This window comes from Adiantum capillus-veneris, chromosome 23 (assembly GCF_014529385.1).
Source record: "Adiantum capillus-veneris isolate H3 chromosome 23, ASM1452938v2, whole genome shotgun sequence".
NCBI classification, from domain to species: Eukaryota; Viridiplantae; Streptophyta; class Polypodiopsida; order Polypodiales; family Pteridaceae; genus Adiantum; species Adiantum capillus-veneris.
Genome location: NC_140953.1, coordinates 109,698,251 through 109,717,543, shown reverse-complemented (window position 1 = coordinate 109,717,543; position 19,293 = coordinate 109,698,251). Strand labels below are relative to the sequence as shown.

Below are 19,293 nucleotides of genomic sequence, written 5' to 3'. Positions count from 1 at the left end.
CTCATCCTGTCAATGGCTTTCTTTACCATCTCAGCGGTAAAGAAAGTGCATGTCTGCAAGAAGCTCTGTGGATACTCCCATCTCCTATAGTCTTTGCATCAGTCCAGCTCTCAATGCTTTGCGAAAATCCATAAAGGTATAATAAATCCTGCTACCATGTGATCTGATTTCCTCAATAACAGCTCTGAGTGTCAATGTATGATAAAGAGTAGAAAAACCCCTCCTAAAACTTGCTTGGCCTAATGCTCGAATGCATGCTCTCTCTGTCCATCTACTCAGCCGTTGCTCAAAAATGGATATATACAACCTAGCTAGCGTGTGCCCAATCATGATAGTACGGTAATTCCCCAGTATGAAGGGGTATCCTGCCTTGAAGATAGGCACAATAGTAGACATGCACCAAGTATCTGGAAACCCTCACATATGACTCGATTGAACATCTGTGCAAGAGCTGTGATTTTCCATCAATCCATCATGATCATATGCTCTCTTGGTCCTCATCCTTTGTTCCTCATCCTGTCAATCGCTTTCTTTACCGGCTCAGCGGTAAAGAAAGGGCATGTCTATGGGCATGGCTGTAGAGGGTCGGGTAGAGATTGCTGCCGTGGAATAGTGTAAAGAGATGTTGCATATATGCTCCAAATCTCGGTTGATGTGATAGCCGATGGGGGAGAATGCTCCTGAAAAAATCTCCATGCCTTGCCCGAGTCCTGGCTCATGAATAGCTTGTACAATTCCTCCTCTAACCAAGCAAGATAAGTCCTCTTCTTCCATCGCACTAGGCGCCGGAAGGCTATCTGTGACTGTCTGTGAGTTATCGCTCCCAGGAGCACCTCGCTTTGGAGTGCGGCTCTCGTCTTTATACACTCCTCATCATACCAGCTATTTTGGGGCATACTCGCAGAACGTCGTCTTCGCCTGGGTTGGGTGTGTGGGTATGTCTGCTGTTGCATCATGTAAAGTCTGTCAATATCTGAGTAAGTTACTTTATTGGGTGTCCCGGTTCCTTTGTGGCTAGGCATCTGAAACTACTATCCATCTAGAATGATTCAGTCTCCGATGTAAAAAAGTATCTAGTATGTGTAAATGCCTGGACCAACGGAGCTGTGCTAAACTGGAATGAAACTCTAAATGTGAGGAGGGCGTGATCTATTGCTACCCCAACAGGCCTGGGGCCAATTGTAAAATCCTGAATAGATGGTATAAAAATGGGTTGAGCCATAACATAGTCCACAGTGCTAGCCCCATGTCTGTGAGGAAAACAAGTGAACCCATTCACTGTTGGAAATCTTTGTAGGCCATTCACGATGGCCATTCCATGTGCAGTCCCCATGTCTGTCAAATAACTCGCATACTCATTATGCACCACATCCTGTGAGCACTTGGCTAATTCTAGATCACTAACATCCAGCTCTCTTAGCATCTCCTCTCAGGTATCATAGAAGGCTTACCATCCAAAAAAATATGGCACATGACCCAGCTTCAAGCATTTAAGTCAATAGCTATGCAGGAAGCATGAAGACCTTTTTCTTTTGGTCTGTTAGAAGGTAGGAGACAATCAGGAGGCAGAGGTGTAGAAGGTGGGATGGGCCTGCTAATTATAGATAAAGCACTTGATGAAGGCAAACAAAATTTCTAGCATTTTTCTCCCTTTCTAGTCAACAATGTAATAATCTAAACCTCTATATCCGATGATTCTTTTTTCATAAGATTTCTTTGCTTAAAATTATTGTGTCCTCTTTTTTTTTTTTAATCTCTTTTCTTAGTCCAGAAGTTCACATTCATGCCCTCAGATTCTGTCATGTAGAGAAGTCTAGAGAAAGTAGAGATGTTTTTGTCACTAAAAATAAGTAACTAAAAGTTTATGAAAACAACTGGCTTTTTTTGACCCATTTTTGTTCATCATGAGTTTGTTTGCTGAAAGATAGTTCTTGCCAGCTACTTAGTGGATGTGGTGGCAGGTGCATGACTACAACACACGAAGATTATGCTCACAAAGGGAATTCTCAAAAATTCCAGTAAGCTATCTTCTAGCCACCAATGCAATCTTCCCAATTCTTGTTTAAGGGCATAATTCATTGCCTTAAATGAATATGTGGGTAATGGTCATGCGCTAATAGAAAGGCAGCTGTTTGCACTTATTAGAAGCAAGCGGGGGGTAGCTTGAGCACCAAACCCCACTTGAATGTTTGAATGTATGTATAATGGTCCATGGGAACAAAGTCTATACACTTTCATATGGGAATCTAAGTACCTTCGAAATGCTATTGGCCTTTCAGTTCAAATGCAAACCCTCGTGGAGCAAAAGTTAGATGCATGGAAAAAGGAGATGCAAATGAGAGGGGATGATGTGTAGGGGGAGAAGAATTCTGAAATTAAGTTAATGATGCAAGAAAAAACGGGACATTATTCAACCAAGGTGGGAAAGCCTGAGGTTGAGTGTGCAACTTTGAGCCTAAAATTGGGAAGAATTCGATCAATTCAAGAACATTTTAAGATAGTATGCTTGGTAAAGATTACATTATGACGAGCAGCGCTGAAGAAGTCGGCGGTTGTGCCGTGCCAAGAAGGGCTTGGCTGGTGAAGTCTCTGGAGCTCCAAGAGAAAGCAACTCATCCTTAAATTGCATGCGAAAGAAACCATGGTTATCTCTCTTTGGATGTCATACTACGTCGTACATCTGCAAATGTAATATTCCTCCGTCATTGGCTCCCTCTCACATGGTTGGCATATCTGATCCCGTGTCTCTATACCCTTCCATCTGTCTGTCTCCAGAGTCTATCCTCAGGTGATGTCATGAGGTGCATACCTAGCCAATAGCTTTGCGAAATCCATGCGATAGCTGGGTATCCATGCAGCTGAGTCAGATGATGAAGCCATCTGTAGAGAGCGGTAGAAAGTGACTGGTAATGTGCCATCCTCGTGCCATGAAGGAAAGAGGTCTAATCCAGGTCATCTCTTTCCCTCTCACATGGTTGGCATATCTGATCCTGTGTCTCTATACCCTCCCCTCTGTTTGTCACCAGAGTCTATCCTCAACTGATGTCATGAGGTACATACCTAGCCAATAGCTTTGCAAACTCCATGCGATAGTCAGATGATGAAGCCATCTGTAGAGAGCTGTAGAGAGTGACTGGTAATGTTCCATCCTCGTGCCATAAAGGAAAGGGGTCTAATCGAGGTCCTCTCTATCTCCCTTTCCATTATGTCTGCTCGAATTACTCTGATCAATTGAGCTTTCAATTGTACTCAAAGGGGGAAAAATCTATCAATCTGCATATTATGTAGGTTCATCCAAGTGCTAATCTGTGCATACCAGCTGTGTTTGTTGCCCTTAGCTACTAACTCTATGGAAGATGTCTATGCTATTCAGGATATGTATTCAAAGGAGCTACCATAACTTGTGGAACAAAGTCAATGCTTGGAATAAGACCTTGAACACCTTAGTTGCTGTCCTCATCATACATAATATCATTATGACCAATGGTCTCTCCATGTGCTCCCAGCCATCCTACTGCTCCCTCTCTGGTCCATCATGCTGCGCTAGTAGCCGTGTCTTCTTGTATGGTGAAGGCCTTGTCCCAAGATAATTGCCGCACACAAGAGTGTGGGTGTATCTTTAGTATAAAAAAGACACAGTTTGGTATGCTGCTCATGGAATTGTAAATGTGCACACTACCTCTTTATGGCACCAAGTGTTGTACATGCATGCAAGTGCGAGCAGGGTGGTCTCGTACGGTCACGTACGTTTTTTCCACGTACGAAGACGTACGATACTCATTGAACTAGAAAATTTTATGTCGTATGACATGATTACGTACGTTCAAAAATAAAAACACGCAATTCTTAACCCTAGATTTTACACTTAGGACAAATAGACAATTGATTATCACATTGGACAAGAATGCAACTTGCAAGTGCCAAGTGCCAACACTCAAGAGTTGAGAATCAAGACAATGAGACACCATGGGTATGAACTGCGATTCACATTACATATGTCATAAATCAAAAAGCTAAGTTGAGATTTGATAATCGAGATGATACAAAAAAGTAAACCTTTTAAGCCTCAATCGTGCAAAAAGTGGAAGTAGGGTCAAAAAAGATATGAGAGACTAAAGTCTAAGAGCTTTCTCCGCTCTCATCATCATCATCATCTTCCTCTTGTGAGCTATGCTCATTGATTTCATCTTCATCCTCTCATGAATCGGATTGTGGTGTGTCATAATCTCCCTCACTAAGGAGATTTCCCTCCTCGTCATACTCAGGCTCTCTAGGGTCCATAGTGTTGGATCTATGAATAGGCACATCCTCCTAAACAGAGGCCGCCGCAATGGAGCTGCTTCCCGAGCCTCGCCGCACATAGGTTGTAGGAGTGGTAGCCTCCATCTCACGCCCACGGTCACGGCCACCTCTTCCCAAAATTCTTCTTTGAGGGAAAGCCGTTGGATGGCCTTTGTCTCTTGTGAGGTTGCCGAGTTCTCTCCATCACACCATTGCTTGAACTCATCGGACACCATGGTTTTTTGCACTTTGTTTTGGACATCGTAGAGGCACTCAAGAAGAAGCCACATAGAGGCAAATCGTGTTGCCGAGGGTTTCTTCAACTCCTTGTCGGAGTACGTGCGAAAAATTGCAAGTACTCTCACCTTAGCATTGATGAAGTTGACAATAGTGAGGGCTTGGGTGAGAATGGCCTTCACCCATTCTAGTTCTCCTATGTCTTCCATGAGAAGATCGAGGCAATGGGAGGCACAAGGGGTCCATACAATGTTCTTGTATTCGGCCTCAAGTAGTCGGCTCATGCTAGTGCAATTGGATGCATTATCGGTGATCACTTGCACCACATTTTCGGGCCCAACCTACAGTAAAGAGAGAAAATTTAGAACACTGATCAAGAGGGCAAAAAGTAGTAAGTACATACTACACATTGCACAATGCACATTGCACAAGAAGAGGGGACAACTTAAACTCTCACCTCTTCTATTGCCGCCTTGATGTGCTTGTAGATGAATTTTCCCCTGACCTTCTTGCCTCTTGCTCCCGCATCAACCGCTCTCAAGAAGTAGGTTCCAAGAGGGCATGACACGAATATGTTAATGATGCCCCTCTTCTTACGATCGCTCCACCCATCGAAGAGAATGGAGCACCCATATTTTGCCCATCCGGCTCGCACGGGCTCAAGGGATTTGTCGATTCTTGCCCGCTCTTCGTCGAGCTTCTTGGTGCGCATGTCCGCATAGGATGGACCCGTCCACCCCTCACATGGAACGACGGCCGCAATAGCTTTCACCATCCTCTTCCACCGCTCTAGTCGAAGGATGTTGAAAGCAAGATTACACTCAATGATGGTGCGTGCAATCTCAATGTCCGCAAGCCTTTGTCTCTCTTTGAGGAAAGACAATGGGCCGGAGCTCAAACCCACCGATTGCGAGAGAGAGGCTTGCCTTGCTTGCTTTGGAGGACGGCCACTAGCACTTGCCGATGCCTTCTTCTTATTGGTAGCCATTGAGCTTGCCGTCACGTCACCGCTTGCAATGGAGGTAGAGGGAGAAGGGCCGCTTGTATCCTCCTCCGAGTCGGTAACATCAATGTCGGGCGCCACTATCTCCTCTTGGGGTCTCTTCATCCCCGCCTTGCGCCTTTTCAAAGGAAGATACTTCTTCTTGCACTCTTCCAAAATGTCGTCGGGTATATTGGGACATGGACCGGCTTCACCTCCCATCTTCCTCAAGTGGATGATGAGTCGAGTGGAGGAGGAGGTCATGATCTTGGGACAATACTTGCATGTCCACCTACAAACGTGTCGTTTGTCCCTCACTCTCTCATAGGAACGGCAATGCTTTTCAAAAGCTTCATGAAGAGGGGGAGGTATGATAGAACACTTGAAAGTTGAGAGATTTAGAGCTTGAAAGTTGAATGCCAATGGAGAGCTATGAGGGAGGAATGGAGAGCTCGAGAGTTATGGAGGAATGCTTCATGGAGGAATGGAGAGCTTGAGGGAGGAATGGAGAGGTTAGAGCTTGGGAGGAATGGAGAGCTTGAGAGCTATGGTAATGGAGGAATGCTTCATAGAGAGCTATGAGGGAGGAATGGAGAGCTTGAGAGCTATGGAGGATTGCTTCATGGAGGAATGGAGAGCTTGAGAGCTTGAGAATGACTCATGAGCTTGAGCCTTGAGTTGGAACATAATGGAGAAGAAGAGAAAGAGGGCATCCTTATATAGATTTAGAGTGTACACACTTGCCCTTGAGGCTTGAACACAAGAGAGAGTTAGATAAGAGTGAGAGAGAGAGAGAGAGAGAGAGAGAGAGAGAGAGGAGCCTAGGCCCTAATGGAATCCAAGGTAAAGGACCAAAGCAATGAGAGAGAGGGAGAGGGAGAGAGAGGAGCTAATGGAATCCAAAGCAATGTGAGAGGGAGAGGCAGAGAGAGGAGCTAATGGAATCCAAAGCAATGCTCAAGGCATGTGGGAGGTGAGAGGGGGGATCCTATGCCAAAAAGTCACGTAAATTCCTTGCAATCAAAAGTGCAGTCAACGTTTTTTAAGCCGGTCAAACGGACTTTTTTTTTTTTTAAAAGCCGGACGGAACGGACGGGACGGGACGGAACGGACGGGACGTCCGGACGGGACGACACCAGACAGGACGAACCGTACGACGGACGAGAACAACCCCGAGTGCGAGCAAGAGACATCCACGAGAATTGTGGCCCTTTGGGGGGTATCCCGCAAAATATACATATTATCTCACAGATTACACTTGCTCCCACCAAACGTCATCTAATACGCAAATGTTTCACCCAAGCAGCTGAGGTGTTGAAAAACGTACCTTTGGTCTTTTGAAGATTTACCGTTAAATCTCAATCTGTGCAACAGGCGTGCAATGCATTCAATGGTCTTGGCAATTCCTTGGGTAAGTTTGATATAAGTACAACATCAGCAGCATACGGAACTTATCTAGCTCCTGCCCCTGCTCTTTCGAACATGTGCTGGGACCTTATGTATGTAGAGCCCAGAAATTGTAGGTGAAAGTGGGCATCTCTTTTGACACCAATGGTTCTGCCAAGTGCATCTGCTAGGGGCTTGCAATCTTCCCGTTACTATCTGTTATAGGGCATAAATGCTCCATCCTATCTCCTCAGGAACCCCATTATCCTGTAGTCTCCTTATTAGTCTCGCATTTGGTACAGTATCATATGCTTTCCGGAGATCTACTCTTCCTCCAGGATTGCTCTCAATATGATCTAGGGTAGTGTATCCTTGTCTGAACCCATAACCCACTGATCTCATGCCATGCTTCTTTGCCCAACTGCTTGAGGCCTACTCTACAATAGATCAATATATTTTTGCTAGTAGATGTCCAGTAATAATGTACCTGTTGTTGCTTGGAACTAGTGGGTCTCTGCATTTATTGTGAGCCAATGCTGGTGCAAGCATTTCACAAGCATGTGCAAAACGCTCCACTACCAGACCGTCACGATGGTGGGATCTCCCATTTTTTAATTTCCCTGTAGCATGTTTCCCTTTCTTCTCTGTAATTGCAATGTATTTGGCCTAGAGATTGATGGAGGGGACATAGGCTTCTGATTTGGAGCACCATATAGCATTCCAGTAAACTCATTCCACATATTGGGTGCATAATCCGTATTGATGTTTGGCTCTCGTGAAACCTTCTCCATTGCCTCATATTGTCCGTCCCAAGAACAATTGATGCATCTCTACCTCCACTCTTGCCAAGTATTCTTGCCTCTTTTTTTGCATAAGCTGGTGAGAATGGGTACGAGCCTACATGTATGTACAGACAGTGGACACCTAGTATCATCTCACATTGTAGGCATGCTCGTGTTGCGCTACATTCCTCATCATACCAACCATTGTGAGGGGCGGTACATTGTGAAGGTTTAGTAGATGGCATACTATGTGGAAAAGCATAATAATTTGAAGTTTGCAAGACCTCTGCCGGGTGTTTTGTGAAGTCATTCTACGGAGTGTGCAAATCCAACTGTGTCAACCCATCTCGGACTGGTCACCGCATCACTGTATACTTGCGAAGTAGCATCTGTTTCGCTCATACCGTGGACACTGAGGTAGACAAGATTGTGTGTCTTAACAATTAGACTTTCTTGCTCTAGAGGGATTTTGGACCAATGACATTATTTAGGCACTTGCTAACCTGTCTCTTTAGTTTTGTGGCTCCTTTAGACAGCTTCAAAGGTGCATGCTTTTATGAGTCTTATGGTCCTCCTCACTTCCAGCCTAAGAGAATTGCTATCTTGCTTGTAGCCCATATTGACATATTGTTGTAGTGTTCCATGTGATTTGGTGAAATTTACCCGAGTAATGCCACTAGAATGTTCTCGTTTGTTTTCTGATTCAGTTCTTAGAGATAGCACGTGGGATATTCTTGGTTAAGTCAACGTAATTCCATTATAAAATTTTCTGCAGTTGACTCTAAGCACCTCATCATCGTCGATAATAATGTCCTTGTTTTGTTAGGCAGAGACTATTGCTTACTCTCCCACTGGATTGGTCTTTGCGTGCGGATTTTTCAACGGATTCTTGAAGGTGGTAAAGGAGATTTCAAGTTTGATTGAGTAGCTATGATATGCTGGAATTTTGATATTCAAATTACCTGTCTATCTGACAGATTATAGATGCAAACTTGTTACAAGATATAGAAAATATTGCAATCTCCAGATCAGGTATCACAAAGGTATTCTTTTACAATCTCCACAAAAACTGAAATATTTCTTCAAAAAAAATGGATTTGGCGATATTTGCACATCACTGTTGTTCTTTTTAAGTCTTGTTGTGCTGTTTTCTTGCAGTTAGAATTTGCCAGTGATGAGTCATTGTTGGCAGTAGCAGATGCAAGCTTCGCAGTGTCATTGGTCAGCTGCTTCGTATCTGAGGTACAAGAGAAGAGCGTAAAATCCCTTTCTTTTACTTTCTGCAGTCGTGTTTTCTTTTTTCTATGGCCTTTTTCACTCCATTTCCAGTCAGCCTCGTCCTGCACAGGCCATCGAGTTACTCAAAAGTGCCCGCATCTCACCCATGGCAACACGATTACCTGCATTCGTGATGCATCGTACATGTATGCACACATACATATATAAAAACACTCATTCGCACGATGTTTGAATGAAAATTTAGTCATAATAGGAGTCTGTGAATGAGAACTCCAAGATGCGGTCATCCATAGAAACAGTGCATCTCTGGTAGATTGTTATTGGAAGGGAAGTCCTATTATCAGCATGTCCTATTTGAGATTTCGAGAGAGATCATTATGCTAGGGCAGTCATTCTACCTTTTGACCGTTCTTCAAGGGCAGGACAACTTTGTCATTGTTCTTTCCCAGATGAAATGAGTGGTTGCATTTGGTAGCCTTAGATGGGAGCAGACTCCTTGATCGTGATTACTATCACATGTATCTCTACCATCTGGAGAACCTTCATATGTTTTGTTTGCACCTTGCTGTTATTAGTATAACATAATCAAACCTGTCCTCTCTGGAAAAAGAACTGGGGCAAAAGATTCATGTGTGTGCTAGCTCACTTAGGGTTAATTGTAGGCACTTGGGCAATGTGCACAGGACATGAACCCTAATTGTATCTGCTGCCATAATATATGTATTGGTTGTGGTCTTGCCCTTAGCTCACACTATATGGAGAGCTTTCTACCTTCTCATTTCCAGGAGGTCTTCTTTCTGGATGTGTTACCTGGGATGCCCTGTGTTATGCAATATGTAGCCCTTCACCGTGTTTAGAGGGGCAAGGTTGAGGACACAGTCATAATGTTTTCAAAAGGTGGCTACTTGGATATAATTCACTCGCTGAATTCTGGCCTTTGTACAAGGTCCAGCAATCAGATGTTCTTCACAATCTTATGGAAGGCTGCCTGTTGCTTGAGTGCTTTTAGTAATGAAACTTCCTCTGCAACTTACACCCTAGCAAGTATCTGGACTGAGGTGTGGCATTCCTTGCTCAGTCTTTTAGATGCTTCTGGTGGATTCTCCACTGGCGCTCATTGATGCAAATGCAAAGCGCAGTTTCTGAGGATTTGGACACATTTTTCTAGAATTTGGGCAACCCTATAAGCCTTGAATTGTCTCTTCATTTTTTTGAGAGTACCTTTGGGATTGCCTTGCCACACTAACACACTTTCTTTCGAAAATGGTTACGTGAGCTATTTTCTGAGGCGGTAGCTGTATATCTCTGCAACTAACCTTGTATTCACACGCGAGCTGGATTTCTGAATGGTAGTGCCGGCTACTTAAGCACAGGACCTGCTTGTACAAGGGGCTGCCTGCTTACAAAAGTAATCATGCTGCTTGCTTCAAAGAAGTAGTGTTGCTACTTGCTTTAAAGGTTGATTCTCTATAGTGAAACATATGTCTCATTGGACATGAACACGAAACTAATTTTCATAAGCATCAAAGAAATATTGTTGGAGGTAGGGGACTATGACCTGGGTGCTCAATGACTTTGGAAGTTTGCCCAAAGAGATGAAGTCCATTACAAAGACATACAGATGTATATAATGATAAGAGAGGCGTAGCGTGCAAAAGAGCTCAAAAAGGAATGGATTGAGAGGATCTATGCCCAAAAAGGTGGAATCCATGAAATATTGAGGGATGAAATGCATGCCAAGTTGAAAAGGGTGATGCAAGCCCAAGTACGAGCTGAATTGGATGTTGCTAAGACTCTGATGCATGCCGAGATGGTTAAAAAACACAATTATAACTGAGCAAGCATATGGTTGAGGAAGACAAGGTGAATCATGACCTGCACAAAGTATTGCAACATGCAAAGAGAAAATGGAGGCACATACTGAGTGGCAAGGAAGGTCCTGACATCCTAATTAAGGATTGCTACTACCTAAAGGGATTGCGGCAACTACAACATAGCCTTGCTTTTACTCCTCAACAAGGGTTGACACCTGCATACAACGTGGTTTCCCCCTATGGCCCTCCAAACTACATGCCACCTTTGCTGACTACGCCCCCCATGCAAGGTATGCAGAGCACAGAGCTTTTATCATGCTAATGCTCCCTCAGCTACTCAGAGCTTCTACACCTCAGCATCCACCTTTATGCAGTAGGAGCCAAGACCACCTCTTCCACTGACCGTCCATCCAATCAGCCCATTTTGTGCTACAGATGTGGGGAATATGGGCATTGTCAAAGCAAACGTCCTCTGCCAAAAGGGTCTCCTCCTTGCCGACATTGCCTTGAGGCTTAGGATCACTACAATAAGGACTTTCCAAAACAACGCACATCTACATCTTTGAGCCCAAGTGAGAGCCAACCTGCATTCACCTTTCCCAAGATCAATCTGATAGTAGTTAGCACCATTCCCCAGCTGCCACATTCTGCCCATGTGGTTGCCCCTGAAGACAAGTTGCAGCTGGTAGAGGAGCCCGCTCGTGTCCTCACCCGGGCATAGAGGGCAACCCTCAGCCTCAATCTTCCAGCAGGTCCAACTCTTCCCTCCCCAATGAATACACCTCTTCCAGCAGCTGACACGCTATCTCCTATTGTGTCACAAATTGATGATGCGCTGCAGTATTGCCCGGACAGGTGTTGACGTGGCAGCAGGCTGTATGGAAGCCTGTAATTTGCGCTAAGGGCTGATGTGGCTAACAGTACGGCCTTCCGCAATTTGCGTTACCAGGTTGCCGACGTGGCCAGCTATACAGATTTTCGTACATTGCGTTGAATGCTTTTCCTGGCAGATTTTAGACCAGATGCTTTTGAGAACCAATTGCTTTCGAGGATTGGCAGCTTTTTATGGTTTTGATTTTCACATGGCCAAGGGCCTTTAAATAAGTCCCTTGGGCTCTCTCTGGCGTACTTTGTGCTGACGAGCCGATGAGCAAAGGCAATCCAAGGGCAATTGTACTTTGCTCAATTATTAATACAAAAAAAATACCGGAAGGGGCGACAGTCTTTGGGGCCAATCTCTCTCGGCATAGAACTACGTCGGGCCGTGTCGACTCAATTGAGCTATGATTTAAGAGTGAAGTGTTTAAGGTGATTCTTTCTCGTGCCTCGTGCCAGATTCCAGATTTAGGGTTGTCCAAGTTTGTTACAGTGGTATCAAAGCTCGGTCGATTTCTCTTCTACCGGGAAATCCGATTTCTTTTCTCGCGACACACATGGATTCTGGCAAGAATCAGACGACTCCTACCACTTCGGGAACGGGAGGCAACACAAAAAATTCGAATGGATTAGTAGCCACCTCGGCGTATGTAGTATCAGCTAATGGAGATGCAACGTCAACAACAGGTAGCTGAGTGCGCAAAGCAGATGCTCTAGTTTGCAAAGGATCCAGAGTATGCCAAATTTTTGGCCCAACATTCGTTTGACGAAGTGCATACGCATTGACAGAAAGCTATTGACTCACCACTAAAACCAGCCCTCAAGAAACCTCCTACCCAAGGATGTTTACTGAAGAATAACTTGATGGCATTGTCGAAAGACGAGTCAACCAACTTTTGGGGGCGAAGAAACAATCAAAGAAACGCAACAAGGGGACTGACTACCCTAGTTATTTGGGCCATCAATCTTCTTTTGCAAGTGCACCTGAGCTTTGGTCCTCGCCCATGTCGCCTCATTCGAGTATTGGGTGCTGGCAGCGAGTCAGAACTTATGTTTAATGATAGAATTGTGGGCTTGTTCGAGGTAAAAAGGTCTATTAAGCAGGGATGCCCCCCGGTCCTTTTACTTTTTGCCATCTGGTCACATCCTATTATCGGGATGCTCAAAGCCAGTGCTGCACGAGGGGAGATACAAGGCTTGACTTTACCCGGTAATGACCAGCTCTTGGCAAAAATGTTCGCAGATGACTCACTTCTCTTCTTGAAGGCGTGCCCCCAAGTTGTCAGGAAAGCTCTGGATATTGTGCAAACGTTCGTTGTGGCCTTGGGGTCCAAATGTAATATAGAGAAGTCGAGGCTAATCTCCCTTTCAAAAAGTGACTCTTTGCAAGGTGCCCCAAAAAGGCACAACGAGGACAATCAGAAGACAGGCGAGAGAGTTCCAGAGCCGTTGAAGAACGTGGTAGCAAAGGAAAGATGAAACCAGGATTGATACCAGATTGTATGGGAACCGACCTGAATCAATGGACGAAAGCACAGAACTTTGCCGCGCATGGGGCAAAGTAAGAGATGTAGCAGGCTACAGTGTCACTTTCACAGGACACAGTTAGTACAGTTGGTCTAGGCTGTTTCACACTAGGCAGTGGCAGGGTACCGACGGTGGTCTAGTGGACATCGTGGCCAGGTCACCACATGGCTGACACTTATGAGCCGTTGGTGGCCCTTTATGGTGTTACATATGAGTAGTAGCAGTTGGTCATCAGGATTATCTTCTTCACCTTTGGTCCAGCATTGTCCTCGAGAGCAGTGAGTCTATACACAGCGCACGTCTTCACCATCCCTGCACATCTGAGCCTCGACACCCCATTGTACCTGTGAGTCCTGGGCTGGAGCTGAGTGTGTTGCCACGCCAGAGTCTGTATCGGTGCTTTGAGATAGTCGAGTCACTTGTTGTGGTCTACTCTACTGCTGCTGTTGTGTCTATGTGAGCTGGTGTGTCTATTGTTTCCTGTTTTTAGTCTGTTTGAGTGAGATTGTCACGCACATTGCATTGAGGACCACCCACTGTAGAGAGCATGACACATTATCCGCGCTACAAGAGATCAGAAAGCCCTCATCTTCTTTGATGGAGAAGCCAAGGCAAACTTCATTTCACCTGAATTGGCATCTGGACTTGGAATTACACCTGACAAGATGGGGCCACAAGCGGAGGCAATTCTAGCAGCACCCAGACGGGATGTTGCCATTACACCTGTCTAGTCCTCGTCCTTGGTCTAGTTCTCCTCGACCCTAGTCTAGACCTCGTCCCTGGTCCACCCCGGTCTAGACCTCGTCCCTGGTCCAGCCTGGTCTCGTCCCTTGCCTGGTCTAGTAGAGTCTAGACCAGTCTTCAGCCAGTTCAAGGTCTTCTTGCCCAAAGCTTGGTTGGGTTGGTGGTCAGTGCATGACACATACAAGGCGGTCAGTCGAGCGTCAAAGCGCACTACTGAGCCCTCTGAAGCACTACAAGAGAAGACGACCCTTGGAACCTGTTAGAAGTCCATCAACCTCATCACCCATACCTCCACATACGACTTCAACCATTCCTCCCTCTGGTTCCACATCTTCGAGATCACCTTCGCCACTAAAGCTCTCTCCTATTCTGCTACAGCAGGCTACTGAGCAACAGGCTGAGTAAGGGGCCATGGAGCCGTTGGCTAGCGTTTTGGCTAAGCTAAACATCAAGTTCCCTACATTCAGAGGACTCTCTTCAGAAGATACTGACGACCATGCAAGGAGGTTTGTATCTCTCTGTAGGGTCGTGGTCTTAACAGGGAAGATGCTTATTTGGTACTCTTTCCATCCACCTTGGATGGCTTAGCAGACAAATGGTACAGCCAATTTGCACAGAACCATTTTGCAACTTGGGCAACCTTAAGACAACAGTTCTGTGCAGCTTTCAGGCCAGGTGACTACCAGGAGAAGGTGTTGGATGAGTTGGCCAACATGGTGCTCCAGCCAGAGGAGACTTTTGCAGAACTTATGACCAAAACCAAGTCTCTGGTTGCCAAGCTTCCCCAGCAACCAGATGAATTTATGGTTAAGAAGTGGGTAGAGAAAGCGCTTCCCAAAAGTTCTCAGCAAAAACTACGAGAGAGTCTCCGACCCGACGCCACTCTAGAGGAGTTCATCGCAGCTGCTACGCGGATAGAGGGGGCTAGGAAGCTGTTCACCAACCCCCCTCACATAGAGACCCCCTCTGTGTTTTTGGACAATCCTTATGATCCTTTATCTTCTTTATGCAGGAAACTGGAAGCCCTAAAGTTACAGCGAGCTCTTCAAGAGGAGAGGTCCTTCTCTCTTAGACAAGAGAAGCCTCCACATCACGAGGCATTGGAACAGATTAAGCGTGAGCTAGAAGAGCTCAAGTGTCAGCAATAGACTAAGGCTACGGTTTGGTGTAGCTCATGCCGCTCTCCAGGGCACCCTCCACAGGAATGCCCCCTTCGGGTTTACTGCCACTTCTGTGAAAAGTCTGGACATGAGGACAAGGATTGTTACTACCTCAAGGGATTGCGACAAATACAACAAAGTCTTGGTCCTTCTCTTCAGCAAGGGCCAGCACCTGCATCCAACATGGTTTCTCCCTGTGGCCATCCACACCATATGCCACCCTTGCTGACAGCCCCTCGTATGAGGGGTATGCAGAGCACTTTTCCCTCTCAGAGCTTTTATAATACCCATGCTCCCTCATCTCCTCAAAGCTTCTATGCCTCCACGTCCAGCTCAATGCACCAGGAGCAAGGACCACCTCGTACTTCGACTCGCCCTTTGAATCGGCCCATTTTGTGCTACAGATGCAGGGAATATGGGCATTATCAAAGCAAATGCCCCCTGCCAGAAGGGTCGCCTCCCTGCCGTCATTGCCCCAAAACGAAGGATCACTACAGTAAGGATTGCCATAAAATTCGTGCATCCACGGCTTCGAACCCAAGTCAAAGCCAGAATGAGTTTGCCTTTCCCAAGCTCAACTTGATAGCAGTGAGCACCGTTTCTCAACCGCCCCCTTCTACCCACGTGGTTACCCCTCAAAATAAGCCGCCGCAGTTGGCAGAGGAGCCATCGAGCGTCCTCACTCGAGCCCACAGTGCCACTCTCGGTCTTAGCATTCCATCAAGTTCAACTCCCCCACACATTCTCACACCAGTGGATACCCTGCCTGCAGCTGTTAACAAGCCATCCCTTAGTGCCATGAAAGAATCCAAATCTTTTCTCTCCAATATTGATAAAGCTTTCTTGGAAGCAGTTTCCGATCTGCAAAAGATCAAGATACCAGAAGAACAACAGGTAGAAAAAGAGAAGCTTACAGCAGAGACAGTCTTGAAGAACTCTTTCCAACAAGTGTCCCTTTATGACATGTTGCGGCTAGATGCAAATTTTAGAAGTGACACCCTTGCTGTTATTCAATCACTTTATCCTGGAGCAGGTCCTAGTGGCGGGCACCTCCCAATGCGACCATCAGAGTCCTATATGATATCCAATCCCGTTGCTCCACTCACTGATTATAGAAGCCCTCGCCTGACAGTGTCCGTTTTGGGTCGGAAATTCTCAAGAGTGATAGTGGATGGTGGATCTGGCATCAACCTGATGCCCGAGTTCACTATGTTGGCTCTAGGTCTACAGCCTACTCGCCCTGCTCCCTTCACAGTTACGTTGGCCGACCAGCGGACAGTCTACCCAGTGGGCATAGTGGACAATGTGCCTCTGCAGGTACAAGACTTTACTTTTAACTTGGATTTTGTTGTGGTTCGTCTTCCCCGGGTTGAGGGCGTATTTCCTTTGCTCATTGGAAGACCATGGCTGCGACACACTAAAGCACTTCATGATTGGGAAACGACGCAATGTGGATCCAAACTTCTGGCTCCCCGATGCAACCCCATCCTCTTAGAAGGAGGTATGGATCCAGTGGTGCAGCAAGTTTCTTTGTCAATGGAAACCAACCCTAAACAGGAACAACCTACTACACCTGAAGGGTCAGACGAAGATCTACTGGAGTGGTTGGAGGCTACCAAATCTATGCCTTGTTATGGAGTCTCTATTCACTCTTTGCCTGAAGGAACACCCTCTTCAAATGATTCCACAGTAGCTAAATCTAATGTGCCACCTGAGCCCATGAAGAAGCATAGAAGTAGTAAGAAATCTCCTCTACAGGAGTTCACTCCTTCTCAAACATCAACCCTTTTGGTGTCTGCTTCTCCGACCAGAACAAAGCTCTCCTCTGTGTCTAGCAAACTCCCTTTACAGAGCCAGTCCTACAAGATGAATTACAAGATCATGATAGCTGTGTGCTCCTTATTTGCACCTATCTACCTCTATCCCCTCAATCCTATACACAATCAGAATGCCCACATCCTTAGGGTTCACAGTTGTGGCAAAGAGATCATCAAGAGCGTCAAAGATTGTTGTTCCCATAATCTACAAGAGAGTCACCAAAACAAAAGAGAGCAGGCACTAATGTTGTCCCCTGCTGTTGTAGGCTCCTGGCAGCAGGGCCTCCTTTGGGTTCACAGTTGTGGTGTAGAGCTATCAAGAGCGTCAATCCCCGATTGTTGTTCCCATAATCTACAAGAGAGTCACCAAAACAAAAGAGAGCAGGCACTAATGTTGTCCCCTGCTGTTGTAGGCTCCTGGCAGCAGGGCCTCCTCCATTGGTGCTGGCTCCTACATTCAATTGTTCAGCGGGCTGGTGTAGGTGGAGCTAGTCCCGAAGCACTGCAGGTGAGCTCCATCATCCCCGCCACTCCCCCCCTACCCAGCTCTCGACACTCCCCCCCTAGCCCCTGCCTACTCCCTACCCTCCCCCTCACCCCTCGCTCTAGTCCCTCCCTCCCCCTCGCCCCCTACCCCTAGCCCTACCCTCCCCCTCGCGCTCGCCCTCGCCTCGCCCTCGCCCTACCCTCCCCCTCACCCCCTCGCCCTAGTCCCTCGCCCTCGCCTCGCCCTACCCTCCCCCTCGCCCTCGCCCTCGCTCTCTCCCCTCCCCCCTCCCCCCTCGCCCTAGTCCCTCCGTCTCCCTCTCCCTTGCCCTAGCCCTAGTCCCTTGCCCTCGCCCTTGTCCCTCCACCTCTCCCCTCGCCCTTGCCCTACCCTCCCCCTCACCCTCTCGCCTTTACCCTCCCCTCACCTTGCCCTCGCCCCTACCCACCCCCTCTCGCCCCTAACCAGTCCCTCCCCACCCTCGTCCCTACCCTCTCTCAACCTCGCCCCTGCCCACCCTCACCCCTCGCCCCTACCCTCCCCCTGCCCACCCCGCCCCCCCACCCTCTCGCCCCTACCCTCCCCCTCACCTTGCCATCGTCCTCCGCACGCCCTCACCCCTCGCCCCTACCCACCCCACCCCCTCTCGCCCCTACCCTCCCCTCCCCCTTGTCCCTACCCACCCTCTCCTTCCCCTCGTCCCTACCCACCCTCATCCCTCGCCCCTACTCACCCCACCCTCTCGCCCCTACCCTCCCTCCCCCCTCGACCCTACCCACCCTCTCCTTCCCCTCGTCCCTAGCCAACCCCCTCGCCCCACCCCTACCCACCCTCTTCCTTCCCCTCGCCCCTACCTACCCTCTCCCTTCCCCTCGTCCCTAGCCAACCCCCCTCGTCCCTACCCCACCCCTTCCACCACTCGCCCCTATCTAGCCCTCCCTACCCCCTCGGGCTCAGTAATTTTTCCGGGCTTATGGTCATCCCCCGTTCGAGAAGAGTGTTGTTGCAAAAAGTGCGGCAAGGTTATCTGCAAGCATGGACCATGTTATTTTCTTACACTATGGTTATCAATAATAAAGATGCGTTGGTTCCAAACCGAGCATATCTCTCTGATGTGGAGCTTTATTCTGTTTAGCCAATTGGGATTCTTGGATTATGCAATCATATTGAGTCCCACCTATCCAAAGGCTTAAAACGTTTGCAAGCAGTGCAGTGTGTCTAAACTCTACTCTTGGGCCTAGAACCTGCTTCAAGAAAGATGTGCAGATGCAGTACCTAATGGTTTTCTATCACAAGTTTTTCAGTATTTCCTCTCACCGAGACGGTGAGCGGTCTTGTGGCAGGCAACCTGTAGTGCAGGCTACAGTGTCACTTTCACAGGACACAGTTAGTACAATTGGTCTAGGCTGTTTCACATTGGACGGACCCTCTGGGCTGAGAGTGACACGTGGCAGTGGGGCAGGGGGACGGTGGTTAGTGGGGGTGGCAGGTTTCATGGTAAGACACTTATGAGGTTTATGGCCGTTAATTTATATATTATGGTTAGGGGTTATTTATGGGGTTATCTTCTTTACCTTTTACCATCGTATGAGTAGTAGTCTATTTCTTCACCTTTGGTCCACCATCGTCCTCGAGAGTAGTGAGTCTATACACAGCGCACGTCTTCACCATCCCTGCACATCTGAACCTCGACACCCCATTGTACCTGTGAGTCCTGGGCTCGAGCTGAGTGTGCTGCCACGCCAAAGTCTGTATCGGTGCTTTGAGATAGTCGAGTCACTTGTTGTGGTCTACTCTACTGCTGCTGTTGTGTCTATGTGAGCTAGGGTGTGTCTATTGTTTCCTGTTTTCAGTCTGTTTGAGTGAGATTGTCACGCACATTGCACTGAGGACCACCCACTGTAGAGAGCACGACACATTATCCGCGCTACAAGAGATCAGAAATCCCTCATCTTCTTTGA

The 19,293-nt window shown here is 47.1% G+C and overlaps 1 protein-coding gene across 5 annotated transcripts in view; it reads left to right on the top strand.

The window, feature by feature from the left end:
* The window catches only part of LOC147428350 (cilia- and flagella-associated protein 251-like), a 235,631-nt gene that overhangs the window by 155,949 nt on the left and 60,389 nt on the right, over positions 1–19,293 (top strand). For 4 of the 5 annotated variants that reach the window (XM_086496909.1, XM_086496907.1, XM_086496905.1 and 1 more), the window contains 4 exons: positions 1,962–2,018; positions 8,495–8,563; positions 8,646–8,711; positions 8,827–8,910. In XM_086496909.1, the coding sequence (XP_086353035.1) occupies positions 1,962–2,018; positions 8,495–8,563; positions 8,646–8,711; positions 8,827–8,910 (276 nt within the window). The remainder of the gene's footprint in view (positions 1–1,961; positions 2,019–8,494; positions 8,564–8,645; positions 8,712–8,826; positions 8,911–19,293) is intronic. The other variant, XM_086496906.1, reaches the window with a different exon arrangement.